The sequence below is a fragment of the Emydura macquarii genome, unplaced genomic scaffold (genome assembly GCF_026122565.2).
Source record: "Emydura macquarii macquarii isolate MOO-44397 ecotype Brisbane River unplaced genomic scaffold, CSIRO-AGI_Emac_v2 contig_3390, whole genome shotgun sequence".
NCBI lineage: Eukaryota > Metazoa > Chordata > Testudines > Chelidae > Emydura > Emydura macquarii.
The window spans coordinates 2,641,302-2,668,379 of record NW_027133527.1 but is presented as its reverse complement, the minus strand read 5'-3'; the positions used below and the strand labels follow the sequence as shown (position 1 = coordinate 2,668,379).

At 61.8% G+C, this 27,078-nt stretch overlaps 1 protein-coding gene across 2 annotated transcripts in view; it reads right to left on the bottom strand.

Moving 5' to 3' along the window:
• Positions 1-762: 762 nt before the first annotated feature.
• The window catches only part of LLGL1 (LLGL scribble cell polarity complex component 1), a 63,688-nt gene continuing 37,372 nt past the window's right edge, over positions 763-27,078 (bottom strand). For both annotated transcript variants that reach the window (XM_067534245.1, XM_067534247.1), the window contains exons 5-23: positions 24,678-24,836; positions 23,672-23,834; positions 23,022-23,157; positions 21,663-21,717; positions 20,660-20,814; positions 20,321-20,538; positions 19,886-19,953; positions 15,906-16,059; positions 14,807-14,911; positions 13,742-14,034; positions 12,436-12,589; positions 11,568-11,721; positions 10,405-10,688; positions 9,844-10,108; positions 9,336-9,450; positions 8,825-8,919; positions 7,925-8,045; positions 7,308-7,387; positions 763-3,875 (exon numbers count right to left, since the gene is read on the bottom strand). In XM_067534245.1, coding sequence (XP_067390346.1) covers positions 7,309-7,387; positions 7,925-8,045; positions 8,825-8,919; positions 9,336-9,450; positions 9,844-10,108; positions 10,405-10,688; positions 11,568-11,721; positions 12,436-12,589; positions 13,742-14,034; positions 14,807-14,911; positions 15,906-16,059; positions 19,886-19,953; positions 20,321-20,538; positions 20,660-20,814; positions 21,663-21,717; positions 23,022-23,157; positions 23,672-23,834; positions 24,678-24,836 — 2,773 coding nt within the window. In that variant the 3' untranslated portion in view covers positions 763-3,875; position 7,308. The remainder of the gene's footprint in view (positions 3,876-7,307; positions 7,388-7,924; positions 8,046-8,824; positions 8,920-9,335; positions 9,451-9,843; positions 10,109-10,404; positions 10,689-11,567; positions 11,722-12,435; positions 12,590-13,741; positions 14,035-14,806; positions 14,912-15,905; positions 16,060-19,885; positions 19,954-20,320; positions 20,539-20,659; positions 20,815-21,662; positions 21,718-23,021; positions 23,158-23,671; positions 23,835-24,677; positions 24,837-27,078) is intronic.

Sequence of the window (27,078 nt, the reverse complement as noted above, 5' to 3'; positions counted from 1 at the left end):
TGGCCTTCCTCTGCAGCTTGGGGCATGGGTCACTGACTGCTTTGAACTAGTGGAAATGGTGGATCTCTCTGTAGCTTTACACCATGATTTGAGGACATCAGTAACTCAGCCAGAGGTCAGGGCTCCAGGAGAGGAGTGGATGGGGGAGTTCTGGGGCCTGCAACGTGCAGGAAGTTCAGATCAGAGGAGCACAACGGTCCCTGCTGGCCTCACAGTCTATGAAAGGCACCGGTTTCTCTCCTGCCCACCTTGGAAGCACCCACAGCGCCCAGCATGGAGCCAGGGCCATCCCAGCACCGGCCCTTTGGAACGCAGCCCAGACGCGCGCCAGCTGAGGTTAGCGATGCCCCCGCCGCTCCCCAGGGGAAGAGGAACCGGGCGCAGACAGGACCCGACCCAGCTCTTAGGGCCGTTAGGTACCGAGGGGAAGGACAGGAGGCAGCTCCCTGCCCCCAGCTGTTCAGCAGGAGGTTCACCGGCTGGTGGGGGGTTCGGTGCAAGACAGAACCAGCTCCCTCCCCCCGGCTGTTTAACCCTCCTCCCTTCTGCTCTCCTGGCACCAGCAGCGGGTCCGGCTGGTGCTGCCAGTCTTTGGCCAGGCCAGGCCCCCGTGCAGCAAGTGTGCTTGTGCCCGACACCCCAGGCAGATCCCGGCCCTCGAGGCCAGGGTGTGATCCCAGACCCCTCCAGGGCCCCGGCAACCATCTCCAGCCCTCCTTGGAGGAACGCACCGCAGGGCAGAGGGACAAGCACAGCCACAGCTAAGAGATATTAAATGCTTTATTTTCAATATTAAAAACCAGTATTGAACAACTAAACAATGCTAGTCATCTTACCAAAAAGAGAGACGGCGGGGACGTTCTACAGGGGACGCTAGCACCCCACGGGACTGGGTTCGACCGCAGGGGACCCATGGCACATTGCAGCTCCATTTCTTGCCGCCCGCCCCCCCCCCCCCCCGATCAAGTACCAAAATAGCCCTACAAAGTATGGGTTCTGGTGGCAAAGCTCAGGCGTAGAAAAATACTATCAGCAAACAGAAGCGAGGAGGGGGCAGAGGGTTTGTGCAGCTGAGATTCTTCCTCTGCCCCCAGCCCCTTCAACGCCTCAAAGTCTTGGTCCCCTGCCTAACCGATTTCCCACCCACCCCACACACAGACGCCCGAGTAACATCATTCACTCACGTGGTGCCGGCTCGGAGACGCGGGGAGAGTCGCCGGCAGGCGCCCCCCCAGTAAAGAGCTGCCCAGAGAACTCGGGGCGGCTCAGAGCTCTTTTGGCACACGAGGCCGTGCGGCAAGACAGGCAGGTGCTGGTCCCCGGCCGGCCGAGGGGAGACGGGATTTTGCTCATGCTGGCAAGGTGGGGGGGCTGATGACCCATGGGGGGAGAAGGGGGCTGCAGGGAGATGCCACCATCCCAGCCCTTCTCTCTCCAACCACACCTCTATGATCCCCAAGGGCCCTGGCTCCTGAAAACCCTGGTACCTGGGGGTGGAAGAGGGAAGGCGCCTCAAATCAGGCATTGACCAGGTACGGGATTCGCGCTCTCCTGGGCCCACCTTGGCCTCCAGCTCCGGGCCCCGCCTCTGCAATGGGGGGGAAGCCAGGCCTGGCCAGCGGCACTGGAAGCGAAGATACACCCTGGGAAAAGGCTTCCCGCAGCCAAGGGAGAAAGCTGAGAGGGCTAGTTTGGAATGAAGGAAGGTGGCATCAATAAAAGCCGGCCCGGCTGCAAGATCCCCCCCCCCCCCCCGGGGAAGAGCAGAGCCGAGCGGGGGACGTTCCCACGCTAGAGCCGCGGCCCTGGTGCTGATCAGAAAGCACGAAGCACAGCACCGTGGAAGCCAGGCTAGAGTCTAGCTCCAGGCCACGCTTCCGCCTTCCAGCTCCACGGGGAGAAACCACCACCCTGATCCAAAGGTGGCAGGATCCAGCCCCAGGGGAGCCCCGACCAGCTGGCCCCTGCAGGCCTTCCACACCTGTTTAGAGACAGGAATCCCCCCCCAGCCACCCTGCTCTGCTCTACGCCCACGGCTCAGAGCAACTATGAACACTAATACTGCTGAATCGACAGCTGCTCAGGCGAAGTTTTTTAGTGCTGTCCTTCCCCCTCCCCCCTTTAGGTTTGGCCAAATCAAACAAGCCATCTTCAACATTCACCAAACCCCCCCATGCACAGAGTCAAGTGGCGCTTCAGGAAAAGCAGGAGCCTACGGAAACGGGCTAACGCAGCCGGCTGAAACGGAGCAGGCTGCCAGGACCACGCCTGATGATGGACAGGCGCCCGCATTTCCACCCCTACCCAAATGACCTTCCCTGCCCTGCATCCACATTTCATCCCAGGGGAGGGGGAACTTTCCAATGCCACGAAGGGCTAAAAGTGTAACCGGGGCGAGGGGCTGCCCACGTTGAAAGCAGGCCGGCCGGAAAACCAGTTCGGAGGATGCTTAGGGGCTGGCTGGGCCCCGGCCTTACTGGCAAGCCTAGGAAGGGAACTTCCTCCGCAGGCCTCGGGGCCGTCACAGCCGGGGAAGTCACAGCTGCGGGTGAACGGCCTTGTGGAAGCCACGTGTGGGAATGCCGGGGACCGGTTTCCAGAGGGGGGAGACTACAGCCCCTTGTTTTGGCATCTAACGCTTAGGCAGGCCTGGGCTACCCCCAGCATCTCAGCATGCCAGGGAGCCGCCCCCCCCCAGGCGAGCCACGCACGGGGCGGACCGGCTTTGATCTGGGCTCATTCATTCAAGGTGCTCCAAAGGGGTGTGGGGGGACCCTCGTTGGAGCCGGCTGTGAAGAGGAGACCCGCAACCCACCCCCCTAAACCAGCGCGAGTGCAGGAATTCAGCTCTACCGCTGCCCGAGGAGGAGTGAAGGGTGCTGGGGAGGGAGGTGGGCACCAGCCTGGCCGTCTGGAGCCGTGCCACAGCGCTCGCCCGCCTGCTACAGCGGACCGCTGGCACCGCCCCAGCCGGGGGGGCTTCCTAGCAGGCGCCAGCTTCTCCCAGCCGCCCGTCACTTCACACCGAGAGCCAGCCGGGGCTCCCGTGGTCCGCAGAGGGTGAACCCCGCTCCTCGAGACAGCCCGAAGGGCAAGGGGCAAGCACTAACCTGCGGCCGACCTCCTGATGGGCTCTGCTTCGGTAGAGATCATCCGCCCCGGGCCTGGCACGAGGGACGACATTGACCCGGGCGGGGAAACGCCCACCGCCGCTGAGAAATGGAGCATCGCCCGAGAGGGCCCCTTGGTGGCAGACGGGGGTTAAGGCGAGTCTCCCACCCACGCACCCTCCATGGGCTTCTCTGAAGCCCTATGGGGCAGGTCAGGGTCCACAGAAGGTAGACGTATTTAGAGCGGCTCGAGGGAGGAATAAACTTGTAAACACGTCCCCCCAAGCCAAGCAATGGTGTCATCTCCCCGCCACAGCTGGCGGAGTCGTTTGGGGAGCTCAGCAGAGGAGGGGGGGGGAACCCAAACAGAGAACGGTACAAAACCCTCCCCCCAGATGTCTGTGTGATGCAGCGTCCCAGCAAGGGGGTCCCTGGAGACAGATCCAGTCCTTCCTGGTCTCGGCCAGGCTGAAGCAGCGGTCCCATCCCACTGCCCCCGTGTGTCCGGTTTTCGCTACGAGGGGGCAGAGCTGCAATGTGGCCGTGCGCTGGGCTCGCTGGCGGAGAGAGAACCTCCTGACCGGGGCAGAGCAGGGGAGGCGTCGCACCCCAGCTTCCCGGCCGGCTGTTAGAGAGAAGAGGCGAGTCTAAGTTACGCTGAGGGTCTCTGGGAGAAGCGGAGCCGACGGCCGGGCTCAGTCAAGTCGTGTGTCCATGGAATCCAAGGGCAGAGATGGGCCGCTGAGTCCTGACGACGCGCAGTCCCTAAAGAGAGCACAGGCAAATCCATCAGTGCCGCGTCCCGGGCTGGATACTGCACGGCACCACCAGCCCGGGCTCAGCTGCGGGGCAAGTAGGGGATGGGAGATACCCTTCCCCCCCCCCAGGGGGCACACAGCTTTCGAGAGGTCCCACCCCCTTCCAGTTATGATTGTGGGGGGGATCCCAGAGTTTATGCCGCAGGATGCAACACGGAAAGAGAGAGAGACACCGTCCTGCCCGGTCCTGAGCACAAGTACGGCCGAGAGGCTTTTCAAATAGCAGAAAAGGGGCAGGAAAAGGTCTCCTTGCAATGACTTGGGTTCAGCTGTGGCCGGCCAGCTTCCGCTCATTGCTCTTTATACAAAAAGGGAGGGAGGGAAGATTTTTTTTAAAGCAACTGGCCAAACGTGGGGGAAGTGATCAAAAAAGGGCCCTGGCGAATCTCGCGACGGGAAAGGCGGCTTCAAAAATGTCACCAGTTCTAGGCATGAAGCAGCTAATGCAGAATACTGCTGGATACAATCATATGTGGGTCATAAGCCCTATACAGCTGGCAGCTACTGGAGAGTCTTTCACCCCATGGCAGCAGCTGTGCTTTCAGTCTGGCTAGGTGGCGAGCAGCAGCTGAGTTGTGTAACCCGCCCAGCAGAGCACTCCGTCCCCCTCGAGGAGGGCAGGGCCGCTCGTCCTGGCAGACAGAGATGGGTTGTTTAAACCCCGGCTTTCAGAGTCAAGGTTCACTCCCCACTGCGGACAAGCCCGCCCACAGGCATGAACAGAAACAAGGGACTGTGCCGTCCCCAGGCCTGTACTAGCTGAACCCCACCCGGCAGAGATCCACAGAACCAATCTTGAGGTTCCCCTAGAAAAAGCCACCCTGCCTTCCCCTCCCTGCAGGAGCCTGCGCTGCCGTTATCAAACCTAGAAGACCCCCCAGGGATCAGCCATTAAATTAACACACCGCTAAACGCTCCCCCCACCCCGGCTGCCTTTATTGAAGGAGGAAGTGAGGCACGACACAAATTGCAGCATCTCCCCTAACGATATGAAGGGCTTAAACGGAGCATTTCGAACCCAGATGGGCTGCCAGGGCAGCGAACCGGCACATGGGGGCAGCAGCGGTCCCTTCAGAGTGGGGCCACCAAGAAGAGAGTGAATTCAGGACCTTGCCCCCACGTCACAGCTGGGGAAAACGGGACCGAGGCCAGCCTGCCGAGGCCCAGCCAGGAATAGGACCCAGGAGTCCTGACTCCAAGCCCCACGTTCAATCCACCAGACGGCAGCTGCCCCGAGGATTTAAACACACGGGAGGGCTCAGTGGACCAGACACACAATCAGCGAACACACAGAGATCCACACGGGATCATCTGGCTCCATGGAGCCGGCTTTCCCACCACAGCAGCCAGCCAACCAGCATCCCAGGAAGGCCACAGTCCTGACCGCTGATTAGCTTCAGGTTGGCCAGAGAAAGGAACCCCCCGGATGCAGCGTGCAGGGTGCTGTACGTGGGGGTCGCTGCGTCCAGCTCACGTCCCTCGCTCCAGCCCAGAGCTGATGCTGGTGGCCGCGCTGGTGTGGAAGGGTGGGCCCCGCGAGCAAGGAGGGCTGCGGTTTTGACTCTCGGCTGCATGGAGCAAGCCAGGAGTTTCCTAACAGAACCCAGTGTCCATTGGAAAACGCCCACTCCCGGAGAGCACAAGGTTTAGTGGGAACGCGTCAACTCAGGCAGGGTTGCCACCCAGACTCCAAAGTTCCTGGCTCCGTCAAGGGGGACAGGGCTGAGCTGGGAACCTCAGAGCTGGGGCTCTCGGGGGCAGGTTTGCTGTGAACAAAGCGTTGAGTCGGGACCGACTCCTGCTTTGCCTTCCGAAGGGAATGGAAATCCAGAACACCAACGCTGCCCCCGGGACCCCAGTTCTGACTCTCCACCCGCTCTCTAACAGGAGCCCTTTATCCAGGCCAGTCCTGCTGAACTGGGCCCCTACAGATCCCGTGCTAGGGAGGTGGGGAAGACTGGGGGGCACCTGCCCCACGGCAAGGACCCCCCACATCAGCACCTGGGGAGCGCTATTCCAAACAGCAGAGTGGCGACTGGATGATTGAACACACAGGACTCACCAGACCAGAGCAGGCCCACAGGACATCTAGCCCTTTCTGACAGCAGCCAGCATCACATGCTTCGGAGGAAGGTGCAAGACATCCCGTAGGGGGCCGATGTGGGGCAACCTGCCCCCATGAAGGTCTCCCCCTAACCCCCAACAGAGGATAAATCTTGGAGCAGGCAGCTATGCCTTCCAACGGTCTGCACCAGAAGTCAGCCCCATCCCCGGCATGGGGGGGGGGGGGGAGGAGGGAGGAGGAACCAAAGCAGTTCTCCAACAGCCCATAGCTGACCCCTCACCTCTGTCTCACCGGGGGCAGTAAGCACGACTCCCATTCAAGAGAGTGGGGAAACTGAGGCAGGGCAGTTTAGCGACTGGCTCCAAGATAGAGGGAGTCAGAGCAGGAGTTGCAGTCCAGCCCACGCCTGTAAGCAGAGCAGTGTGAGTGGGGGACGCCACCCTGTGCTGGATAGAATCAGGACTGCTCAGCTAGTGGTCATATTCCCTATACTGACAGATTCTCCCTGGTCTCAGGTGGCTGGAGCCTGCGTCTTAGGAGAGCGAGGGTCGGAGCTCTAGCCATGCTGCTCCCGCCAGCGGCTCGGGCCTGCGAGTTTCCAGGACAGCCCCAGCCCTAGTCCATTGCACCCCAGCTTCTGTCGTTCACACACGGCAGCCACTGGATTCTGGCGCAGCCTCGCTCTGCATCGGGGTGGGGGAAGGAGTCTCCCAGCTGCCACCGACTGGCACAGCTCAGCGGGCAGCTCTCCAGAGGGCAGCGCAGGCGGGACCCACAACGGAGCCATTCACCAGTCTTCTGCGTCCATCGTCTGGGTGGAAGCTTCCTCACTGCGGATGCTGGGGCCTTGCTTCTTACAGGGGGATCCTGGGCTGGGCAGCAACACGTCTCCGGCCAACGGGGCCTTTCGCTCCAGCAGCAGGGAGATCCAGCTCCTCTGCCTCCCGGGGGCAGCCACGCAGCCCCAGCAGAGCCTGGGTCGGGTGTGAAACCTGGCAGAGGGGCTCCGCGGAGCAGAGTCCTGGCTGGGGATGTCTGCCTCCGGCCCAGTGGTTCTGGAGACGCGGCAGCGCCGGGCTGGATGAGGAGAGGCCAGCACGGTTCCAAGGCCAGCAGAAGGAGGCTGGGCCCTCCCGGCTTACAAACCAGCCAGCCGCTGGGCTCCGGGGGCCAGACGACGCCAGCCGGGCTTTCAGACACAGCATCAGGTGCTAGGTAGGGAGGGGTCAGGAGAGCGTGGCACTGGGGACCGTTGCACCGGGCCCCACCGCTCTGACAGAGCGAGGTCCCCCCCCACCCAATAGAACCACCCACCTCATTTAATCAGGAGCCCCGGAGAGCGGGCCTCGTCTTCGCTCATGTTCCTCAGGTTCTTCTCGGCTTCCTCCGCGGAGCTGGAAGAGAAGACGCTACCACTGAGACAGTTCTGGCAGCCGGGCCGAAGACGCCTTCCCCCAGCCCAGTAGAGCCGCATGCCCCTGGGTTCTGCACGCCACCCTGCCTCCTGAACATTCAGGAAAAGACGAGAGGGTCCGTTGCTCCCGCTGACGGGGGAGGCTGGTTTTGGTTAGGGCAGGGAGAGCTGGTATTGAAGCCTCCCAGCTTCCGGGGCTAAAGGAGCAAGGTTCACACAGCACCTCCTACAGGCAGCGACCTAGCTCTGCGAGACGACGCTCATGAGCCAAGTCCGGCCGTGCTAGTGGCCAGGGCAGATTCCAGGCCCTGGTACGCACAGAACAACCCTGAGAGCTGGGACAGACCATGGCCGGAGCAGGTGGCCCATCCAACCACTGGAGCCTGGGAGAAGGGGAAACTCATTTGTCTTGCAAAAACTCCCTCCCCGCCCAACCCCCCAGGCTGGCAATGGGGAGTTCTCCAGCAGAGACCACTCCCGCTCGTTGCTCCAGTGACTCCCCAGCGCCCCAACTTACGACAGGAAATCTTTCACTTCCTCCACGGTGATGTCCCCGGAGGCGTCCAGGGGGCTCTCCACGCTGTTTGGCGAGTCGATGGGCGTGGGGGAGAAGGCAGCCTGGTGTTCCTCGGGCGTCCCTGGAGGAGAACGCAGGCAGGGATGGGTTTGGCTCCAGGACATCTCCTGGTGCCAGCCCTGCTAGAGGGCAGGCCGGGTGTTTGCACCCCAGGCCAGCACAGCTAGGAGCTGACAGCTCCCCTGGACAACACCCCCCATCCTCAGAGACAGCCCATCCGGAGCGGTGCCAGCCATGTTCCTGATGCCGGAGGGCGTCCCAACTGCCAGCGCCTATGGGGCGAGCCTTCCCACGGGACCAAACTGTCCCAGCAGCTGTTGGGGCCAGGGGCAGGGATGGTCCCTGCTACACAAGAAGGGGAGTTGCTGTGGCACCACATGGGCTGTGTGAGATGTCTGCCACGGCCAGGCTGCATGCCAGCCTCCTGCACGCCTCAGTGGGACGCCCAGGTGCCATCAGGCCGGCGCCAGCCTGTCAGTGGCCTGCTTTGACACTGGACCTGTCTGGTGGAGAGTCAAGGATATTCACCACCCAGGAGCACTTCACCCCACAACAGGCCAGGGAGAGCACAGCTCGAGGCTTACAAGTGCAGTTCGGGTCCATAGTGTTCCCTTCCTATGCACCGCCAAGGAGGTCAGCCTTACAGCGAAAATCACAATGACCCTCCTCTGCCTCAATCCCCACAGACCTTGGCCGAGTTCCAGCCCCTCCGTGCCTCAGTTTCCCCATCTGTACCATCAAGGCAGCGGAGGCTCGGCAGGCTGCGAAGCACAGCTCAGTCAACACCCCCAGTGCACCGAGACCCGGCGCGTTTCAGAGAGCCCGAGCGCTTTTCCTTACGGGCGCCATCGCCGGTGCAGCCGTTCGCCTCCGAGCCCTGCAGCACGTGCGTCCCGTTGGCCTGGGTCAGTTTCGGCGTCCCGGTGAAACTGGCGCTGAGGAGCAAGGAGAGAAGGCCGTTTCCGTCGCTGCCAGCTCCCAGCCCACGCCGAGGGGAGGGGAGGGGAGGGGGCACATTTCTGCCGGGGACTCAACAGCAGACAGGCCCATGGTCACCCACAGCTGCTACATTCCCGCGTGGGACAGAGGACGGGGCCTTCGGGATTGAAGGCATCTGCCCTGCCCCATCAGGGCCGTGCGGGCACAGGCCAACTGCTCAGGGACAGAGCGGCCAGGACGCAGCCAGAAGCCAGTTTGCTGTGGTCCAGCAGTGATGGGGAGCGGGAGGCGGAGGAAGTTTCCCTACGCTGGGAGGCTGCCGACCCCCGACGAGCCCAGCCTTCCCCACCAGGGACGCGCTATTTCAGAAGGCAGCAGCTGGCGGTTCCTGCAGCCCGGGCGACTGGCCTACCTGAGACAGGTGGTGCCGCGAAGCCGGGCGAGCTCCAGCGAGCACAGCGGCTCGGTGATGTTGCGGGCGCTCAGGGAGAATCGCTCGAACTCAGAAGGCGAGATCAGGTAGAAGCCTGGGGAGAAGGAGCCCAGAGAGAGTCGGTCCCCCAGGGTCAGCGGCCGACACCGACTCGCACAGCTTAACCAGGGCAGCTGGCGCGCACCTGGCGTCTCAGCACCAGCAGGATCTCAATGCACCAGCTATTGCCAGAACCGCTCCCCAGAGCTTCCCCGGCCGTGGTCCGGCTCTGCCAGGGCACCGCCGTGCTCGGCCCTGCGCGGACAGCGAGTCCCTGCCAGCCCGGAGAGGAGACAGAGGTGCAGAGCTCTACCCACTGTGGAGCGCTGCCTCCGACAACACGGGAGCCCGGGGCCAAGTAAATGGCACCGGCGGAACCGAAGCCTGGTCCGAAGCCACGGCCCGGCCTGCCCGGCAACCTCCAGCCCCCCGGGCGCGGCCCGCTCACCTTGGCCGTGCTTGGTGAAGACGCAGGAGGCAATGCCGCTGATGTCCTCCTTGCGGATGCAGTCGTAGTGCACCTGGGGCCGCAGGCCGGGCACCGTGAAGATGTGGATGTCCCCCAGGTTGGTGAGGCAGGCCAGGCAGTTCTCTGTGTAGTCCTCGCAGGCCAGGCTGGTGAAACTCGCCAGCGCCACCTTCCGCACCCGGCAGCCCTCGTGGGCCGTCAGCTTGAACTTGGTCTTGGCGCTGACTTTCGGCAGCGTGAACACCTGGGCGAGGCAGAGGGCAGGCAGGCTGGAGAGCAGGGGCCTGGGCCTGCCTCCCCCTGCCCTGACCCCACTGCTATGGGGCAAGGACCCACGTTGTGGCTGCACGCCCCATTGCCAAGAGTACCAACGAGGGGCTCTAACCGTGGCCTGGCTGAGGCTTAACAGCGAGGATCAGGGCCTCCCTCAAGCGTGCCAGGGCTCCGGCCAGCAGCAGCCGCGGCCACGACCTTCATGTTCACTAGCCCACGGCCACCACCCTATAGATCCCACGGCCAGCTCCACGGGATCGCTCTTACCTTGAACTGTTCCTCGGAGGCGATGAGCACCGAATGGCTGCCCTGCATGTCCGGGGCTTTGGCCAGGTCCCGGGACACCTCGTAGGGCTCCGGGAGAGGGTTCCCCCGCCCGTCCAGGACCGCGATGGACACCACAGGCGCCCTGTGCATCAGCTGGATCTCCTTGCCCAGCACGGCTTCCACCGAGCGCTCGGAGAACTTCTCCTGGGACGGGACCTCCAGGGCATAGGCAAACACGGAGCCCGAGTTCGTCCCAGCCCACATGCTGGGCCCGTGGTGCGCGGCTGGGGGAGGGGGGATGCAAAGCAGCGGCATTAATAGGGCTGCAGGGAGGTTTTGGGAGGCACGGGGCAAAGTCTGACACTGAGCCCGCCTCCCCATCAAAAAAACCAAACCGGACTGCTGAGGAGCGGCCCTGGGGTGACGGGGCGCGCTGGGGAGTCACCTCACCCCACAGCTGCGTTTTCGATCCCACAGGTCTGGGCCCGGCTCCACAGCCTGGACATTGCGACCAGGCGCATGCGGGGTCACGGCCCCACTCCGGTTTGTGCCAGGCTGCAAGGCCGCTCGGTTTGGGGGCCCTCTCAAGGAGGGGGCCACTGGGGCAAAACTGGCTCCCCCCCAGGCAGCCCGCAGCGTTCGCACAACATCAACCCACACCAGGACCCCAGGGACACCCTGGGTCTATCATGCTTTCTGAGCTCGGGATCTTTAGCACTGGCTAGTCTAACCACCAAAGGAAGAACTGCACAAGGTAGTGCTAGCCAGGGGAACTCTCTGCCACATGATTTTACTGCAGTAAACAGAGTTTAAAGATTAGACATTTCTAAGGAGTAGGAATTCTCTCTGCAGTGCTACTAGTATAGTTATATTCACCATTAATGATCATGCTGCAGGGCGTAAGCTGAGCACCAGACAAGGTCAGGAAGAAACTGCCCCTGCTTCTTGGTACAGTGCTGTACCAGCAGTGCAGCATTCCTGGTGCCCCACCTGCCTCTTAGGCATCTCGTATTCAGCGCTGGCAGAGGCAAGGTGTCCAGCCAGGGGAGATGCAATCCAGCTCAGCACGGCAGTGCTTGTGCCAACAGGCCTCGCAGGATCCCCTCCCTAGCTGCACTTTTGTATGGCCACCAACAGCTGCAGCTGGGCTCATGGGGCCTTACCATCTCGGAGGAAGGTATCGGCAAAGTACAGGCAGCGCACCACCCCTGAGAGCGAGTCGTCGGCCGACCGGGGCTCGATCCGCCTCTGCACAGGGGTCATCTCCACGTCGGGGGGCCCCGCCTGCTCGGCCAGCTGGGCGTTGGCTTCTTGCACCTGGCGGATGAGACACGCGTCCCAGTGAGCAGCCTGGATTCCAAATGGCAGCTTCTTCCCTCAGCCAGCCCCCTCCTGGGATCCCAGCAGGACATCAGGGGACCCTCCAGGTGCTGGGAGGATGAGGAATGAGTTCTACGCTACAGGGGGGTAGGATGATCAAGGCACTAGCCAGGGACATAGGAGGGGCAATTCGCTGCTCTGCTACTGACTTCCCGTGTGACCTCAGGCAGCTCACTCAGCCGCCCTGGGCCTCAGTTCCCCTGTGCCTGGAAGACATTCATCACAGGAAGCAGCGGGAGAAGGGATTCTGCTTGGTTCGGACATTAGAAACTCAAGCCTCATCTCCCCTGGAGGACGCTGCTGAGCGGGGCCAGCGCGGGAGCAGCTGCAAGTTCTCACACTGTCTGAGTAACGCCTCGTTCTGCTCACGTCCCTCTCCGGTGCTCAAGGCACGCGGGGGATAAAGGGCATCCCTTGCTGAAAAGCCAACACGCCGCCCCGCCAGCTAAGGCGCAAGAGGTCGCGAACCCTGCTCCCAGTGACATCCCCGCTTTGCGCTGAGTTTACTGTCTGGACAGGGAGGGGGATTTCCCGGGGTGAGGTGCACGGGACGCAGTGCCCAGCGCTAACACGGCAGGCTCTGCTCACCCCCTGCACTGTGGCCGATTGGTACGTCACTCCCTGCCCCCCCATGCCCTGCCCCGCAGTTACCTTGTTGGACGGGCTGCTGGCGTTGACCCTCTTCTTGCCGGAGACCCTGCTTTTGCGGATCCTGCGGAAGGACTGGCGCAAGGACTTCTTCAGAGACTTCACGCGGGAGAGGGGCCCCTCCATGGCCAGGGAGTCGTTGGGATGGAGCGTGCACCTGCAGCGCAAGACAGCTGCTCAGCGCCAGCCCATGGCTCGCCACGGCCTGGGGCCCAGGACCAGGGACCCCCGAGGATTCGCCACGTTCAGAGGGGAGACTCGTTTCCCTGCCTTCTCCCCGAGCAGACCCCCGGCCCGTCGCTTGAAACAGGCGCTTACCAGGTAACCCACCAACACAGGGGAACGGGGACTAGACCCCTCACCTCCTCCAACAGCGGCCTCGACTGCCTCCGCAGTAAGTCCCCTCTGGGACCACAGGACACCTCTCAGCCACCCCCGACAGGAGGATCAGGTGTGCCCAGGGCAGCCTCTGTCCCCGCCGAGAACTCAGCAACCCAGGGGCACGACCTGGCGGCAGGGGAGCCAAACGCCGAGCAAGCCTAGCTAGTGGAGCGCATCCTGGGTCCAGCTGGGACCCGGTGTCTAAACCACGCTCCGCAAGCATGCGAGCGGTCGTGGCGGTCCCCCCCCCACTCAATGAGCGGCTCCATCGAGGGACCCTCTTCCTAGCGACGCTCCCCCAACGGGTCCCACAGCCCCATGCAGCGCTCGGTCCCCCATTGCTGTCTGGAGAGGTTCCTGGCAGGGAGATGGACAGCCCGCCGCCCCCCTTGCTCACTCGGCAGCCCTAGACGGCTCAGATGGCAGGAGAGCCGTACGCGCCAAGCTGCTGTCGGGGGCCGCCGGTGGCCTGTGGCCAAGCCGGCAGGAGGCGGCAGCATCGCACGGGACAGTGCCGGCAAGTCACAGCACCTACTTCCCCGAGCAGACTCCCCTAGGTCTTGGTGAGGATTGGTGCCAGGGAAAGGGACCCGCCCCGCAACGTTTCAACCTCCCTGCGCCTCATTCGTGGGGCACGGGGCCTCCGGCAAGCGCAGAGCACCCCAGCTTCTCCCAGCACAGCGCCGAGCTGGGGCCACCACCCACACAGTGACAAGGCTCCTTCCAGCAGGGGTAGAGGGTAGTTGTGGGGCAGCAGGGTGCCCCCTCCATAGAGCCCGGCCCCCGCCCATCTGCCCTGGGGGGCTAGCCGTGATCCTTCGCCCGTGGGCTCTGCAGCCCCGCACGCGCACCGAGCTGGCCGGGACGAGCGCCGTGGCTGCAGTCTGTCCCCCGCGGAGGAGGGAATGCAGCTCCCGGGTCCTCCTACCTGGCCAGCACCGGGTTGCGGCGGTAATAGTCGAAGAGCCCAAAGCCGTGGCTGGTGCCGAAAGCCACCAGGTTCCACTCGGAGTGCAGCGTCACGGCGGTGACGGCGGCCGGCGGCATGCACTGCACCAGCACGCTGGGCTGGAAGCCCGGGCTGAAGGCAACGGAGCCATTCTTGGGGGGGAGCCGATCGTGCCCCTTCCAGGTGAAGCCCTCGCGGTCCTGCAGCAGGTCCACCGTGGCGACGCTGAGCGTGTGATCGGACGTCTCGTCACTCAGCTCCATGACGAGCACCTGGCGAGAGGCAGAGGGTCGGTCCCACCAGCAATGGCAGGGCACGGGCTGCGCGGGGCCCGTGAGACGGACGCAGGCTCCGGGCTCTTCTGAAGCACACTCAGCCCTGAGCTGCTGCAACCGCGGTTATCCCAGGGCCAACACCCCTCCTCCCAGCCCAGCCCTGCCAAAGCCAGATGGTAGCTGCAATGAGGGGAGAGGATCAAGCCCTCCAGTCTCCTGTGACAGCCGGGCAGGGGGAACCTCTCATCCAGGAAGCGGCTGGTACGCTCAGACCGTCGGCGCTGGCTGCCCAGTGGAGCACAGCCCCGGGGCAGTGGTCACTAACAAAGGGGGTTATCCCTGCTCACATTGAAGCCAGACGGCTGAGCAGACAGCCGGATCCCCAAAAGCAGAGGGAGACAGAGCAGATGCTCCCCAGCCGATTGCAAACACACACAGCGTCCCCAACCGGGTCAAACCCGCCCTCAGCATGTCTGCCAAGCCCTGGGGCAGATCCCACCAGCCCTGGGGTGCTTCCCTTCACCCCAGGTCGCCGGGCTGGCTGGGAAATACGCATGCTGGAGCAGGGCCTGCCATCAGCGCTCTAGCCCCAGGGAAAATGCAGAGGCCAGGGGGCAGGCACGGTCCGAGAAACCCCATCCTCCCCAGTGAATACGGGGTCTCTGCCCCAGCCCAGGCGCTCCCGGCCCCCACCCAACTTTACCCACAAGAGAAACCCAGCAACAGAAGAGGCCTGTCCCCATAGAGCTTCTCCGCCCAGCCGCTCTACCTGCCCAGCAGTCCCAGCCACCACCATCCTGGCCGTGTATTTACACAGCGCGATCTTCTGGATGCCCAGTCGGGGGTCGTCGCTGTACGGGTCGAAGCAGCCCACCTGGAGGATGGAGACAGGAAAAAGAGGGGGTGAGAGGCTGCAGGAGAGCGAGACCCGGCTTTCGTCTGGGGCTCCGCCGGGCCATCTCACATGCCAACGTCTCACCCTCCATCCTCATCCATCCTCACCCTTGGATCCTACCTTAAACCCCAGCCGGGACCCTTTGAACCGCGGTCCCAGTGCAAAGCCCTCGCCGGGCGCCCCCGACCTTTGACACTGGGCTGCATTGTTACACAGCTCTTGCCGAAACAGCCAGCCCAGGACTTCGGGCTCTGGTGCTGTGGCTGACAGGTTTGGATCAGATGCAGGCCCGGCTGTCGGTCGTCTGGCCAGCAATTCCAGTTCTTCATGAAGGCAGCCATGGGCAAGCAGAGCTCCTCCAGCAAGTGGACGGAAACCCACTGCACTAACAGCTCCTGGACTAGCCGACCGGCCCTGGTCATGTGTCACAGACATAGGGGCTACGAACCAGGGAGTCGGACGCAGCCTGGCTACAGGATGCATTAGGGGATTGCCACGGACACTCACGGCGCCTCTGGCCTGAAATCGATCAGCCACCGGACAGGGGCGCCCGTGCCCCCAGCAGGCCGTGAGGCTGTACCAGCTCCGTGTCCAGCCGGGAAGTGGTGATGGGAGGTTTTGGGGGCTGCCCGCACACCCCGCCGCAGCAGCTCAGCCAGCGGTGCCCGAGAACAAGATGGTGAGAGAGCCCAGCACGGCCCTAGACGCTGTGTGCGCCACATCGGAGAGAGACTCGTTTTCTGACTCCCATCAGCACCTCCCTTCCCACAAGCACCTTCACACGGCAGGGAGGAAGGAGCGTGCATCTGGGGAGCGCATCAGCTCCAGAGGCCGCTCGGGAACCCTCAGCCAGCCGGGCCCCGGCTGTGATATGGCGGGACGGGACAGTCTGGGACAGGCCCAATGGCACCAAGGAAAAGGGGCCCCAGCCGGAGGCCCTAGCACTGCCCCGGGGACGGGGAAGGGTCGGTACCTTTCGGAACGGAGGCCACTCCTCCTCGCTGGCCTGGTTGAGGCTGTCGTTGTGCTCGCAGTCCGTCTGGAAGATGTTGGCCGTGCCCAGTTTGTACAGCGGCCGCAGAGACACTCCCGAGGCGTCCCAGAACCGGACCGTGCCGTCCTCGTGCCTGGGGAGGGGAGAGGGAGACGTGTGCCAGCCCGTGCAGAGAAGCCAGGAGAGCTGCTTGTCCGTCCCTTGCCCGGGGCCCTGACGTCGGCACTAAAAGCCTGAACTCCCCACATACGACCATCCCAAGAACAACAGCCCGTCTGCGTCCGCACACAGCCCGTGTGTGTCCAGTCTGAGCGGACACGGGGGTCTCCCCCCATGTCTGGGGGAGGGGGGCGTCACACTAGCTCCAGCAACCATGCACCCTGCTAAATGCACTGAGCCCTGCCAGCCAGACACTCATTGTTACGGACTCTGCAGCAGGGCACCACCACGGGGCTGTGTCTACACTAGAAACGCCGTAAGGGGGCAGCTGCTCCACCATAGCGTTCCTAGTGTAGACTCTTACTGCAGTGACAAGGGGGTCCTGCCATTGCTGGAGCAAAGCCACACCTTCCGCTGACCAAGTGGGGTTAGGTCGGCTTCACTACATCTCCCAAGGGTGTACGTTTTTCACATCCCTAGCGACGTGACGGGGTCGATCCAACTTGCTGGTGTAACCAGCCCATCGTGCACCAAGGAAATCCAGAGAACAACGGATTCCTCAACGCTGAGATAGAGCATTACGTCTGGATCAGGGAGACTCAGCCGGAGGGTCCCGAGCCGCAAGCGTCTCCTGTGGTTCTGTGCAGCACGCGGTATTAAAACATTGCGCAATTTCTTTATTAACCCATCTAGGTTAGTGAAAGCATCCTGACTGGTTAGCAGGTTATTAGCCGAGGGTAGCTGATAAAAGAACACTTGGTCAGTCATTTTGCTGTGAGAATAATATGTATAAAAACTCTATTTCCCGTCAGACTGTTTACTGCAGGACTCTGTTTTTATTTATTCACACTACGGTGGCTTTTTCGGGTGACGCTGATCGCTAATTTGGCTCCTGCAAAATTCTTTCAGTGCGGGGAAACAAAGGTGTGTCCGTGTCCGGCTCTTTCGGGGGCTGATCCGAGTATCGCTGGCCGAGATCACTTATCTGGTGAGGAACCAGTCCAGGCTTTCCACTAAACGCAGACAGACGGGGTCTTGCAACACCTCCCTTAGTCACAATTCAGTCAGGAATTCCCCGCTCCGAGATAAACCAGCTGATCTAAAGTGCACTGCACCAGGCTGGCCTGGAGTGTCCCAGCTTTTCAGTGGGGCTGGAACAGACGCGGATGCCTGCACGTTCCAGTAGCAATACAAGCCTGGCTTTCCCACAAGTCACCATGCAACAAAGGCACCTTCTCCTCCAGAGCTCCCAAGTCAGCCTCTTCCACTCAAACAGCTTCCTAGCCTCCAGCATCCTTTCCCAGAAGCCTCAGCCCCCGAAAGAGCCGGACACGGACACACCTTTGTTTCCCCGCACTGAAAGAACGCACGGGACAAGCCGACGCCGCCGAGAGAGATCAGTTAGCGCAGGTTTGACAAGCGCGTTCCAGAGGTTTAGAGTTTCCCCCTCGGGACACGGGGCGCATGAACGTGGGGTGGAGGTCAGGGAGGGGAACGGGCTCTCCATTCGTGTGGACTAGTTTCGACTCCTGCCCGGTGGCTCTGCTGCTCCCGTCCGGCTGCACGCTGCCTCCTCACCCCACAGCCGTCAGGGCGGGTGGCTGCGTTCATCGATTTCGGTCCTTCCTCTCTGCCCCAGCCAGAAGCGGTTCCTCAGCCTTTTCCTTAGGGAGCAGGCGGGAACGAGGCTTGGCTCGGCTTGGGGGGGGCCCCATTCACGACACTTGGGACCCGGCGGGTTCAGGAAGGTGGTGAGGGGAGGCAAGATCTCCTGGATCCACGGCATGTCTGGATTGTGGACTAGTTATCGGGTCACAGACCGGGCAATCTGCCACCGTGGAGACGCCCTCCGGACAGAGCAGTCACGGAGCTGCGCGGTGCCCCGCTGCTGCAGTATCAGTCGGGGGCAGGAGGGAGGTATGTGGCTGCAGAGCCTGCCCCAGGCTCGGCTCGGCTTAAGCCAGCAGCGCCTCGTTAGCACTAGACCTACCGACGATTAAGGGAAGCAGTTCCTCCGCAACCACGGCCCAGCCGACATTTCTCTCCAGCCGGGAGAGCTAGAAACCACCCGACAATTGCGCTGTGGCTTTGCCACAGCTCGAGGCAAGAACCGACAAGCCACGAAACGTGAGTGCAGGCTGTTACGCCCACGGACCGGGGGAACGGCCAGTCCTGCACCACACCGGGGAGAGGGGCTCCTCCAGGGCAAAGCCGACGGCCTCCCTCTGTCCACACGGAAGGGCCGCCGTGGGACGCCGGGGAAGCCGAGGTCTGGGCCAAGTGGCAATGCCTGAGCAAGGAACCGCTTGCCCACAGCACAGCCTCCAGCTGCTCCCCGCTCCCCAGGCATGGGCTGATCTGTAACGTATCAGCCCCCAGCCTGCCCCACCCAAGAGCAGGCAGAGCAGCCTGGCGTGCTGTCATCCGCACCAGATCAGGTCTCAGGGCAGAGGAAACAGACCAGAAGCAGGCACGCAAAGGGGGCAGACGCTGCCCGCTGGGGAAGGCTCTGGCCAGTGGCAGAATCTGCCCTTGCCATCTGGGCTCCAGGCTGGGCTGCCGGTCAGCGAGCCGCCCTGGCCCCCCCAGGTGGACGTGCATCTCAGCAGGACAGCAAGGGCTTTAAGCGTGACGACATCCGTCTCGATTTTTCCTTCGTCTCCCCGCCCCCGGCTCCAGCCTGAACATCTGCGGCCGCTAACAAGCCCTGCCTGCGCCTTCAGAGGAGCCGGTGCAGCACTAAAGCCAACGATGCATTTGGCAAAGCGTCACCAACGCGGAGCCAAGATTAAAAAAACCAAAACAACCAAGACCGAGGAGGAGGAAAATATAAACAGAGTGACCCGTTCTTGCCCGGCTGAACAAGGCGGGTAGCTGCTCGTTAGCCCACCACCAACTGAGGAGGGGTTCCCCCTCCCCCTTCTCCCTGCTGGCATCCATACACACCCCACTCCTCAGGCCCAGCCTCCAGGCTTTACACACCGCTTCCCTTCCCCCCTCTGGGGAAGCAACATCCCCCGCCCTGCAATTCAGCAGCAGCGTTGGGATTAGAATCCAGGTCTCCCCACCCCCTACTCTAGCCACTAGACCGCGCTGCCCTCCTCCAGCAGCAGGGAACACCCTTCAGCACAGACTTCGGCCCTGACAGACTGTCGGCCCGGGAGAGGTCTGCTTGTAGGTCCTCGGTTCAGTCAGTCAGACCTGAGCCAAGGAGAGCCCCCGCACGGCTGGAGGAGGGCCGGCAGAATCGCTCACTGGCTGCCCCCAGATCACAGCGCAAGCCCCCACATTCCAGCACGTTTTATCCTTGGCCCTTGTAAGTCCCTGCCCCAGCCCCGTCGCTGCCCCTACGGGCCCTCTGTCGGAGGGTTGGCTGCTCGAGGGCCATGGGGCCGGCACCCACCAGATACCTGGATTCTGGCTGGGGGTAGGCGCAGGCTTGGTGGTTCTTCTGGGTTTCCATGCTCTGTGCGGTTCCCTCACGCCGCGCTTTTAAACCTCATGCCTGCCTACGCTGCCCTTAAAAACCCAAGCCCAGCCTGGGACAGCTGACTTGGGCTTGGACTAAGGGGCTGTTTAATTCAGGCCCAGGTGCTCTAAGACCCTGGGAGGGTCCCAGAGCTCATTAAACCATGGGCCAGCTGCAGGTTTTTAATTGTGGTGTAGACAGACCCTGCCATCCCCCACACGCGGCTGCCCAGACACCTGCCAGGGATCAAACACCAGATGCAAACCCCAGCTCCCCATGGGAGGGCAGAGGAAAAGCTCAGCCATGCGAAGGGAGGCAGAGCGGCACTTACCCTGTGAGAAGCAGGCCCCGCTGGGTGGGTTCTTGGGCTAAGTTTTTCCCTCCGTTGATGGGCCAGTTCTAGAAGACAGACCCCACCCACGCGGAGCGGGAGGAAATGTTACGTTCCACGGACCCTTGGGGGCTCTCACCCACCCACGTGCGCCCCCCTCCCTCCCTGCTGCTGGCCTCGATGCAAAAATCGAGACGGATTCTGCACAGCCCCAAGTGGACGCTGCTCGACGAGCCGGGAGATCAGGGTCACGACTCCCCCTCCAGAGGCTCCCACGGACACAACGCTGGCCCCTTACACCGTAGGGGCCCCGAGCAACCTCAGCCAAATCCGGCTGGTTGTGCCGGGAGCAGATGTACACACCCGCCTTTTGGCAAGAGACAGTTACAGCTCCGTGGCTTTTCTCCTGCAGGGGTGTGTGTGTGTGTCTCTTACCACAGAAGAATGCCGGGGACTCTGCTGTTCTCCAGCACTGATTATCCTCTCCCACAGCTTCAGCGGGACGTTGGAGATGTGATAGGAGCAGGTGATGGCGGAGGAATGGAGGGGCGCCAGGTAGGGGGCAGGAACCGTAGGCCAGCCGGGCGTCTGCAGGTCTAGGACCACCAGCTCCTCCTCCACCAGGACCACCAGGGCAGTCGGGTTATCAAACTCTGGAAGGCAGAGCACACACGGACCCCCAGTGAGACATCAGCGGCCAGCCCGGGAGGGGCAGCGGGCGTCAGGCTGGGGAGGGAGACAGGAGTGCTCGGTTCTGAAGAGCCGGCCGCTTACCCTCCTCCGGCTCGGTGTTGTGCACGGTGAAAAAGTCGATCACGCGCGACGTGAAGTCCAAGGTGACGAGGGTCTGGCCCTGCAGGATGCTGACGCAGTGCCGGTCTCCGTAGCTGGCGCGTGGCATCCCGCCGCTGAAGATGATGAAGTGGTTTCTGCAGGCAGGGGAGAAGTAACCAGCTGTCGCCGGGTTCCCTGCCAGGATTTCTCCCCCGCCCCCAGGGGTGGCGCTTGAGCAGGTGCCCAAACCCCCCTGACAGGCAATGGGAGTGGGGCACCCCATTCCCTCAGGAAATCCCCAGCCAGACCCAACTCGGGGGGTTCCTACTTCAGAGGATTTCTAATCAGCATGGCAGAGGGCGGCAGGCCGGGGCCGTGGTCAGCTGGAAGCAGCACCTGGCAGGGACAGGTGGGGGATGAAAGGGGAAGCCAGGCCCACGCCAGCCTGCAGTAGCTTGGCCGGTATCAGCCAGGCTCCCGGCCCTCTCTCAGCCGAGCCGTGCGGCTCAGACGCTGACGGGAGCGACTGCATTTGAACGACACCGGTGGCTTCTCCCGGGCTGCTAGCATTGGCACCTGCGCAGCGCTCCAAATACGGGGGGCTTGGGTGGGCCGAGCCCCCTTCCTACCATTAGGGCCACCTCACTTCTGTTTCATTGCAGGGCACCGGGGGCCAGGTTTTAGCCCGTTCGCTAATTTACTGGCCAGTGCTGAAAACGGGATGCGCTGGGTCGTGTCGGCTGTATTGCCGATAGGCTGGGGAGTGTTTAAAACAGGAGCTCGGGCCCACGTTCTGAGAATAAAGTTGGTCTTCCATTAAGGGTCCCCCACACGCCCCCCCATCCCCATCATTCGAGCACTCCTCCGGAGTCAGCGGGATGGTCCCTCAGGGACACAGCCCGTAACTGCTGCAGGAGCTGCGGCAGAGATGAGCCCTGAGACCAGACCACTGCCTCCTCCCCAGAGGTCCGATAACCTTGGACCAAGTCCGCAGGGGACGTACCTGGATTCACAGGTCCGCCACAGGATTTTGTTGATTGCTTTACAGGGGAACGGACCTGGAATGAAAAAGCAGTCGCTGCATTAACGCCATCCTCCGCTCAACACCAGCTCCTAGGAGGGGTCTCGGTCTTACCCCCTAAATCAACCCGCGCCCATTGCTTTGCACCACGGCAGCTCCCCCACAGGTTGTGGAGCACCTTTGCTCTCCTGCCCACCCCAGCTGGAGCCCGGTTTAAGCTCCCAAATCTGCCTTTCTAGATCAAGATAGATGTTCCCCAAAGCCCACTGGGCCAGATACACAGCAGCTGTTTTCCCCTCCATTAGAACAGCCTTCCCGGCCCGACTCTGAGAAAGGACAGAGCCTTCGCGAGCCGCTCCGGGCTGTTCTTTAACACAGCGTTACACTGAACATTCCCAGGGATAACTGAGCAGCACTTCCAGCCGCCACTAAATCACCCCTCCCCACTGCCTGCTAGGGATTCAAACTCGGGACTCCACCCCCACCAGCACACCCCATGGACGTGGCAGGGTCCTGCCCACAGAGGGAGCTCCTAGGGAAACACCTAGCTAGCAGCAACGAGTCCCCAAGGGAGTTGCTGGTCCAGGCTTCAGGATGTAGGCTTGCTCCATCAGTCCAGGTAACATGACAGGGGCCAACCCCAGAAGAAAGCTGGAGAGCCAGGTCAGCCTGAGGCAGCAGCACGGAGAAGAAATATGCTAATTTACACTCACAGCTCGGGACCGGATCAGATTGCTCTTCCCGTGACTCCCTGCTGATGTTACAGGGATCACTGTCCAGCTACTATATGTGACTCCATCTTCCAGCACTGATGCCATCAGTTTAGCAACATGTTCCCATCTCTAAGTGCCCACAGGGGAGCACCCCCACTGCCCGCTCTAGGTGGGCTCTTTTGGGGAACGCCGGGGGGGATCCCCAAGGTTTAGCAGATGTAGCTATAGGAGCCAATGAAACACCAGCGCCCAAGTTAAAGCAGGGGGCCCTAGCAGCTAAGAGCACATGTGCTGGTGAGCCAGGCGTGCAGGCCGTTCGTAGCCTGCAGCGTCTGCACCACACCTGCAGCGTACCATTCAGACCGTGGCCACCGCTCCCCCAGCCTGGGCCGTCAGTGGTCAGCCTCACAGCAGGAAGTGGTGCACAGTGGTCCACGCGAGTTAATGGCTCAGTCAGAGACTCCTTGCGGCCCCGTATCGACCTCCCCCTCCAGTGCGGTACTGAGGGCAGGCGTGAGCTCAGAAGTGGCGTAAGGACGAGCCCGACTGGGAGGTAAAGCCGCCCCGGGGCCGGTTTTGAGAGGGCCGGGGAACAAGGCGAGTGGATCGCAAGGCAAAGCAAACTCACCGTAGGGGATGGTTGACGTGAGCGGCTGCAGAGTCTTACGGCAGCTGCTGTTGACAGCCCACACCATGTAGCCTCCATCGCTGTGCGAACTCACCACCGTCCTGCCACGCCGCTCCCAGCCCAGGCTCTCCAGCTGCTGCAAGGGACAGAGGGGGCCAGTAAACCCAAGGTGGAGAAAGAGAGATGAGGCAGCTGTGCCGTCTCATCCCCTCTGGGCACACAGAGCCTGGTTGTACCAAAGGGACACGGAGAGCAAGGCACCGCCCTCCGGATGGGAGCAGGAAGATCAGGGCAGCAGTGGAGGTGAGAGTCACGGGTGCAGCTGTAAGTCAGACGAGTGAAGTCAAAAGCCTCAAGTTCACTTTGGCCACAGGCGGCTGCCTACGAGACCTCCTGTCTCGGACCCCGATTCAAAGCGTGCTGGGCTCTGCAAGCGTAGCCTCATCGACGAAGCTAGCGGCATGCTTCAAACTCCAGGCCACCAGCAGTCAGCACGGCAGAGCGCGGGAAGGCGGCTCAGAGGGAAGCCACAGAAACCCATGGAGCGCAGACGGCTTTGCCAAAGCTCCCACGTGCCGTGGGTCAGTGGGACGGCCCCGGGCCGGAGCGCCCCAGGTTGCGGGCTCTCGCTGCAATCCCATTCGAGGTACCTGATTGCCCAGGAAGAGGTGGTCGACGTTTCTTGTGCTCTGGTCCCACACGATCACCAGCCCCCTGCTATAGCCAATCAGGATCTTGGAGGAGTCTTGAGGGTGTTCCTGCAGCGACTCCACGGGCCCGAGCGCCTTCCCGCAGCGGTACTCATCTGGCATGCTGGCAGGGGAACACCAGAGTGGTTAGGAGCCATTCAGTCCAGAACCTCACCACTTCCTCTCTAACCCCTCCCCAGCGTTGCAGGGAAGACAGCCCAACTTCTCTGTACCGAGGAAGGCGCCGCCCTCTCAGCCCTGGATGGACAGATTAACACCCCCCGACAGTCAGTGCGGACACAGACCGACCCACCAGGGCATCTCCCTCCAGTGCCCAGGGCTCAGCAGAGGGCATCGCTCAGATGGGGGGGGAGGGGGAGCACAAGCCAAGATGGGTGTGTGAGGGAGCTCGTTAAATCACGGCACAGATTTGAAACTGGGCTTGAACATCACTGATCATCTGTGCTGTACCAAAGCACGCTCAGCGCGGTCGGCCCCCAGAGTCCTGCCCCAGTGGGCATTCGGCTCCAGTGAAGACCTGGGGTGGCTTCTCCGGCGGCAGTACCCACTTTGGTCTTCCAAGTGCTGCTGGGGTATCTGGGAGAGGACAGGGTAGGACAGAAGGTGGCGAGGTGCTAGATCCCTGCTATTGGCAGTGACCTACCTCGCTGCTACCCGTCAGTTACGGGGCTGCTGCACCTCCAGAAACAACTCCCAGGGAGCGGCCTCCAGGCATCTCTGACCCACCCCGAGAAGCTGCTCAGCACAGCCATCTGCAGAGCTGCAGACTCTCCACCCCGGCCAGGTGGCATCCCAGCTAACATTTGACAGGTGCAGCTGCTGCCAATGCGACCCTGGCTGGGGTGGCTGTTTCCACAGAGCCCAGCCAGCACCCGACCCTATCTGCCGTGTACCGGGAGCCGATTTCCAATGGCACCAGTTTATGGAGCTCCCCTGGCCAGCTCACCTCTGCATGATCTCCTCTTGGTACAGGGTTTTATCCTCCAGCAGCGTTAAGGCAGAGAGCTCCAGGAAGTACACGCCACCCCCTTCTGTGCCCAGGCAGGCCACATCGCAGACAGATTTCAGCAGGATCACCGTCACCCGGGTAATGCTCGGAGGAGAGCTACCGGGAAGAAAAGAAGCAGACCATGAGCGCCACCCCCTTTCACAGGCTGGACGTTTACACGCAGAGGGACAATTGCTCATTTTGAGAGGACTTCCCATTCCCGCCAAGAGATGCGGAGATGGCCCCTTCCACGGGTCGAAGAGGAACTGGGGCTATTTTCCTCCTGCCAGTACTGGGTCACTAAGTTGCTCCCTTTTACGGGCCGCCCCCCGACACACCAGAGGGTCCCAGTCTCCCGCTCTGAAGATGGAAGAGCAGATGGATCAGGAGGAGAAGTTGGTCCACGAGAAAGATCGAGAATCTACCCAGCGGAGCTACGTTCATTTTGGGCCCGAGCCTAGAGATGCGGCGTTCCCTCACCTTCTACTGACTTCAGCAGGAGCTGAAACCCTCACCATCAATCCCTCCTGTGCCCAAGCTCCACTGATGACCCCTGACCTGCCCCAATTACCAGGGCCCAGTGAGAAGGTATCAGATCCCAGCTCATGCGTAGGACGTTCCACTTTGCTGGAGATGGACCGCGACACACGAGAGTCTGGGGAGACCTTGTGCCTTTGTGTTTGTAACTGGTTTTAGACTCCGCGCCGACTATTTTAGGCCGAAGAACCAAGCGGCTGTCTGCACTGATTATTAAGTGGTTTATGCCAGGTAAGCCATGGCAGACGCCCGGGAGAGGATCACCACAGCCCCGCCTGCGATCGCCCTGTCGCTTAGATTCTAGCTTACGCGGGCTTTAAACTCCCGCACGCTCCGAAAAGAGAATCGGACAAACGAGACAACGGCCCACGTGCGACCCAGCTCCCTGAGGTGTGATGCAAGGAGGGGGAAGGGGTCAGGGAAGCGAGCAGAAGCAGCCACTGCAAGGATGCATTGGCAGACTAATGGAATCTCAGCTCTGGGGCAATTCTCTCCGGGTGCCGGCCGTGCCCATCTCCCCAGCGGCCTCTGGAGGAAGTCAGCAGGTGCTGTTCTCCCCAGCTCACAGCAGAGAAGCTGAGCCACACGGAAAGCACGAAGTTGCTTGGCTGGATTCACACACGTCCTGCTGGGGGCATTTTAAAAGGGGTTTGGGTCTTCGGTGTCTAGCACATGGCCTGGTTTTAGAGAGAGGGGAATTCAATGCAGGGCCCGGAGACACCCCAGCAATAAAGTGACATGCTGCCACAGAGGGCGTGGGTCTGCGTGTCAGTCAATCCGTCCCCCCCATCAGCAGGATTGCTCTGGGCCGTAGGGCACGAGGGGTGCTGGATGCAGTGCCAAAGCCAGGGCGGCAGGGGGCAGCATTGGCTGGCGTGGAAGGCAGCCAATGGGCAATTCGAGCCAAGCGGCGAAACAGCTCCCGTGAGTATCTGGGCTGACTCCCTTGTTCTTCGCTGAGCTCCTGGGGACTTGGCATCCCATGCGGCGCGGAGTCCCCCCTCCTTTGGAGGTGCCTGCTCGGGGAGCGAGTCTCAACAGCAGCATACTGTGCTCCGGGCCTTACCCTGCGCCCGGCCGACAGCTCATCCCAGGCCGTTCAGTCTCAGGGGCTGGCTACAGGTTGCCTTGTAGCATGGCCTTTTCACAGTGGGAGAGCAGGGTCTCTGATCTGGGATTTGTAACCCTACAGATTCCACCTCACCTCTTCAACCGGACACCATAGCAGCTGCTTCTCTGACTGCACAGCTTCACGCCTCCCCACACTCCCCCCTCTTCCCTGGGGGATTTGGAAGCAGGAATTAAGTATCTCCACCTATTCTGCTCATCTCACTGGACTGACGGACAGGTCTACTGCCAAGATCAATCATTCCAAGATGCCCATCATGGCTCATTAGCTTCCTGAATTGCTCTCTAAGCATTCTCAATAGCTGGGCCAGTTTCCATTCCCTGCTCCTAGGTACGAGGGGTCCCTTGTTCCACTTAGGAGATCTCATTGTCTAGGTAAACGACCAGTTAACCTTTACCCCTAGTTTATATTGTTCTCTAAAGTCTTGGATCCAAATAAAGATGGCCCCAGGCAAGGATACAGACAGTCTCTTTGTAAACCCAGATGTTTCCCGTGGGGTTATGGAAGAAATGAGAGGTAAACAGGAACAAGCCGGTATTTGTGTATACACTAGAAGCCTGGATGGGCCAAGATGGCACAAAGCAACTCACGCTCCTCTGCCCACTCACACACGCTTCTTATGTATTGCAAGTGTCCCTGGCTCTTTTGATTTCACCGGACTTTCCACCCAGAGAATGGATAAAACCACGGCCT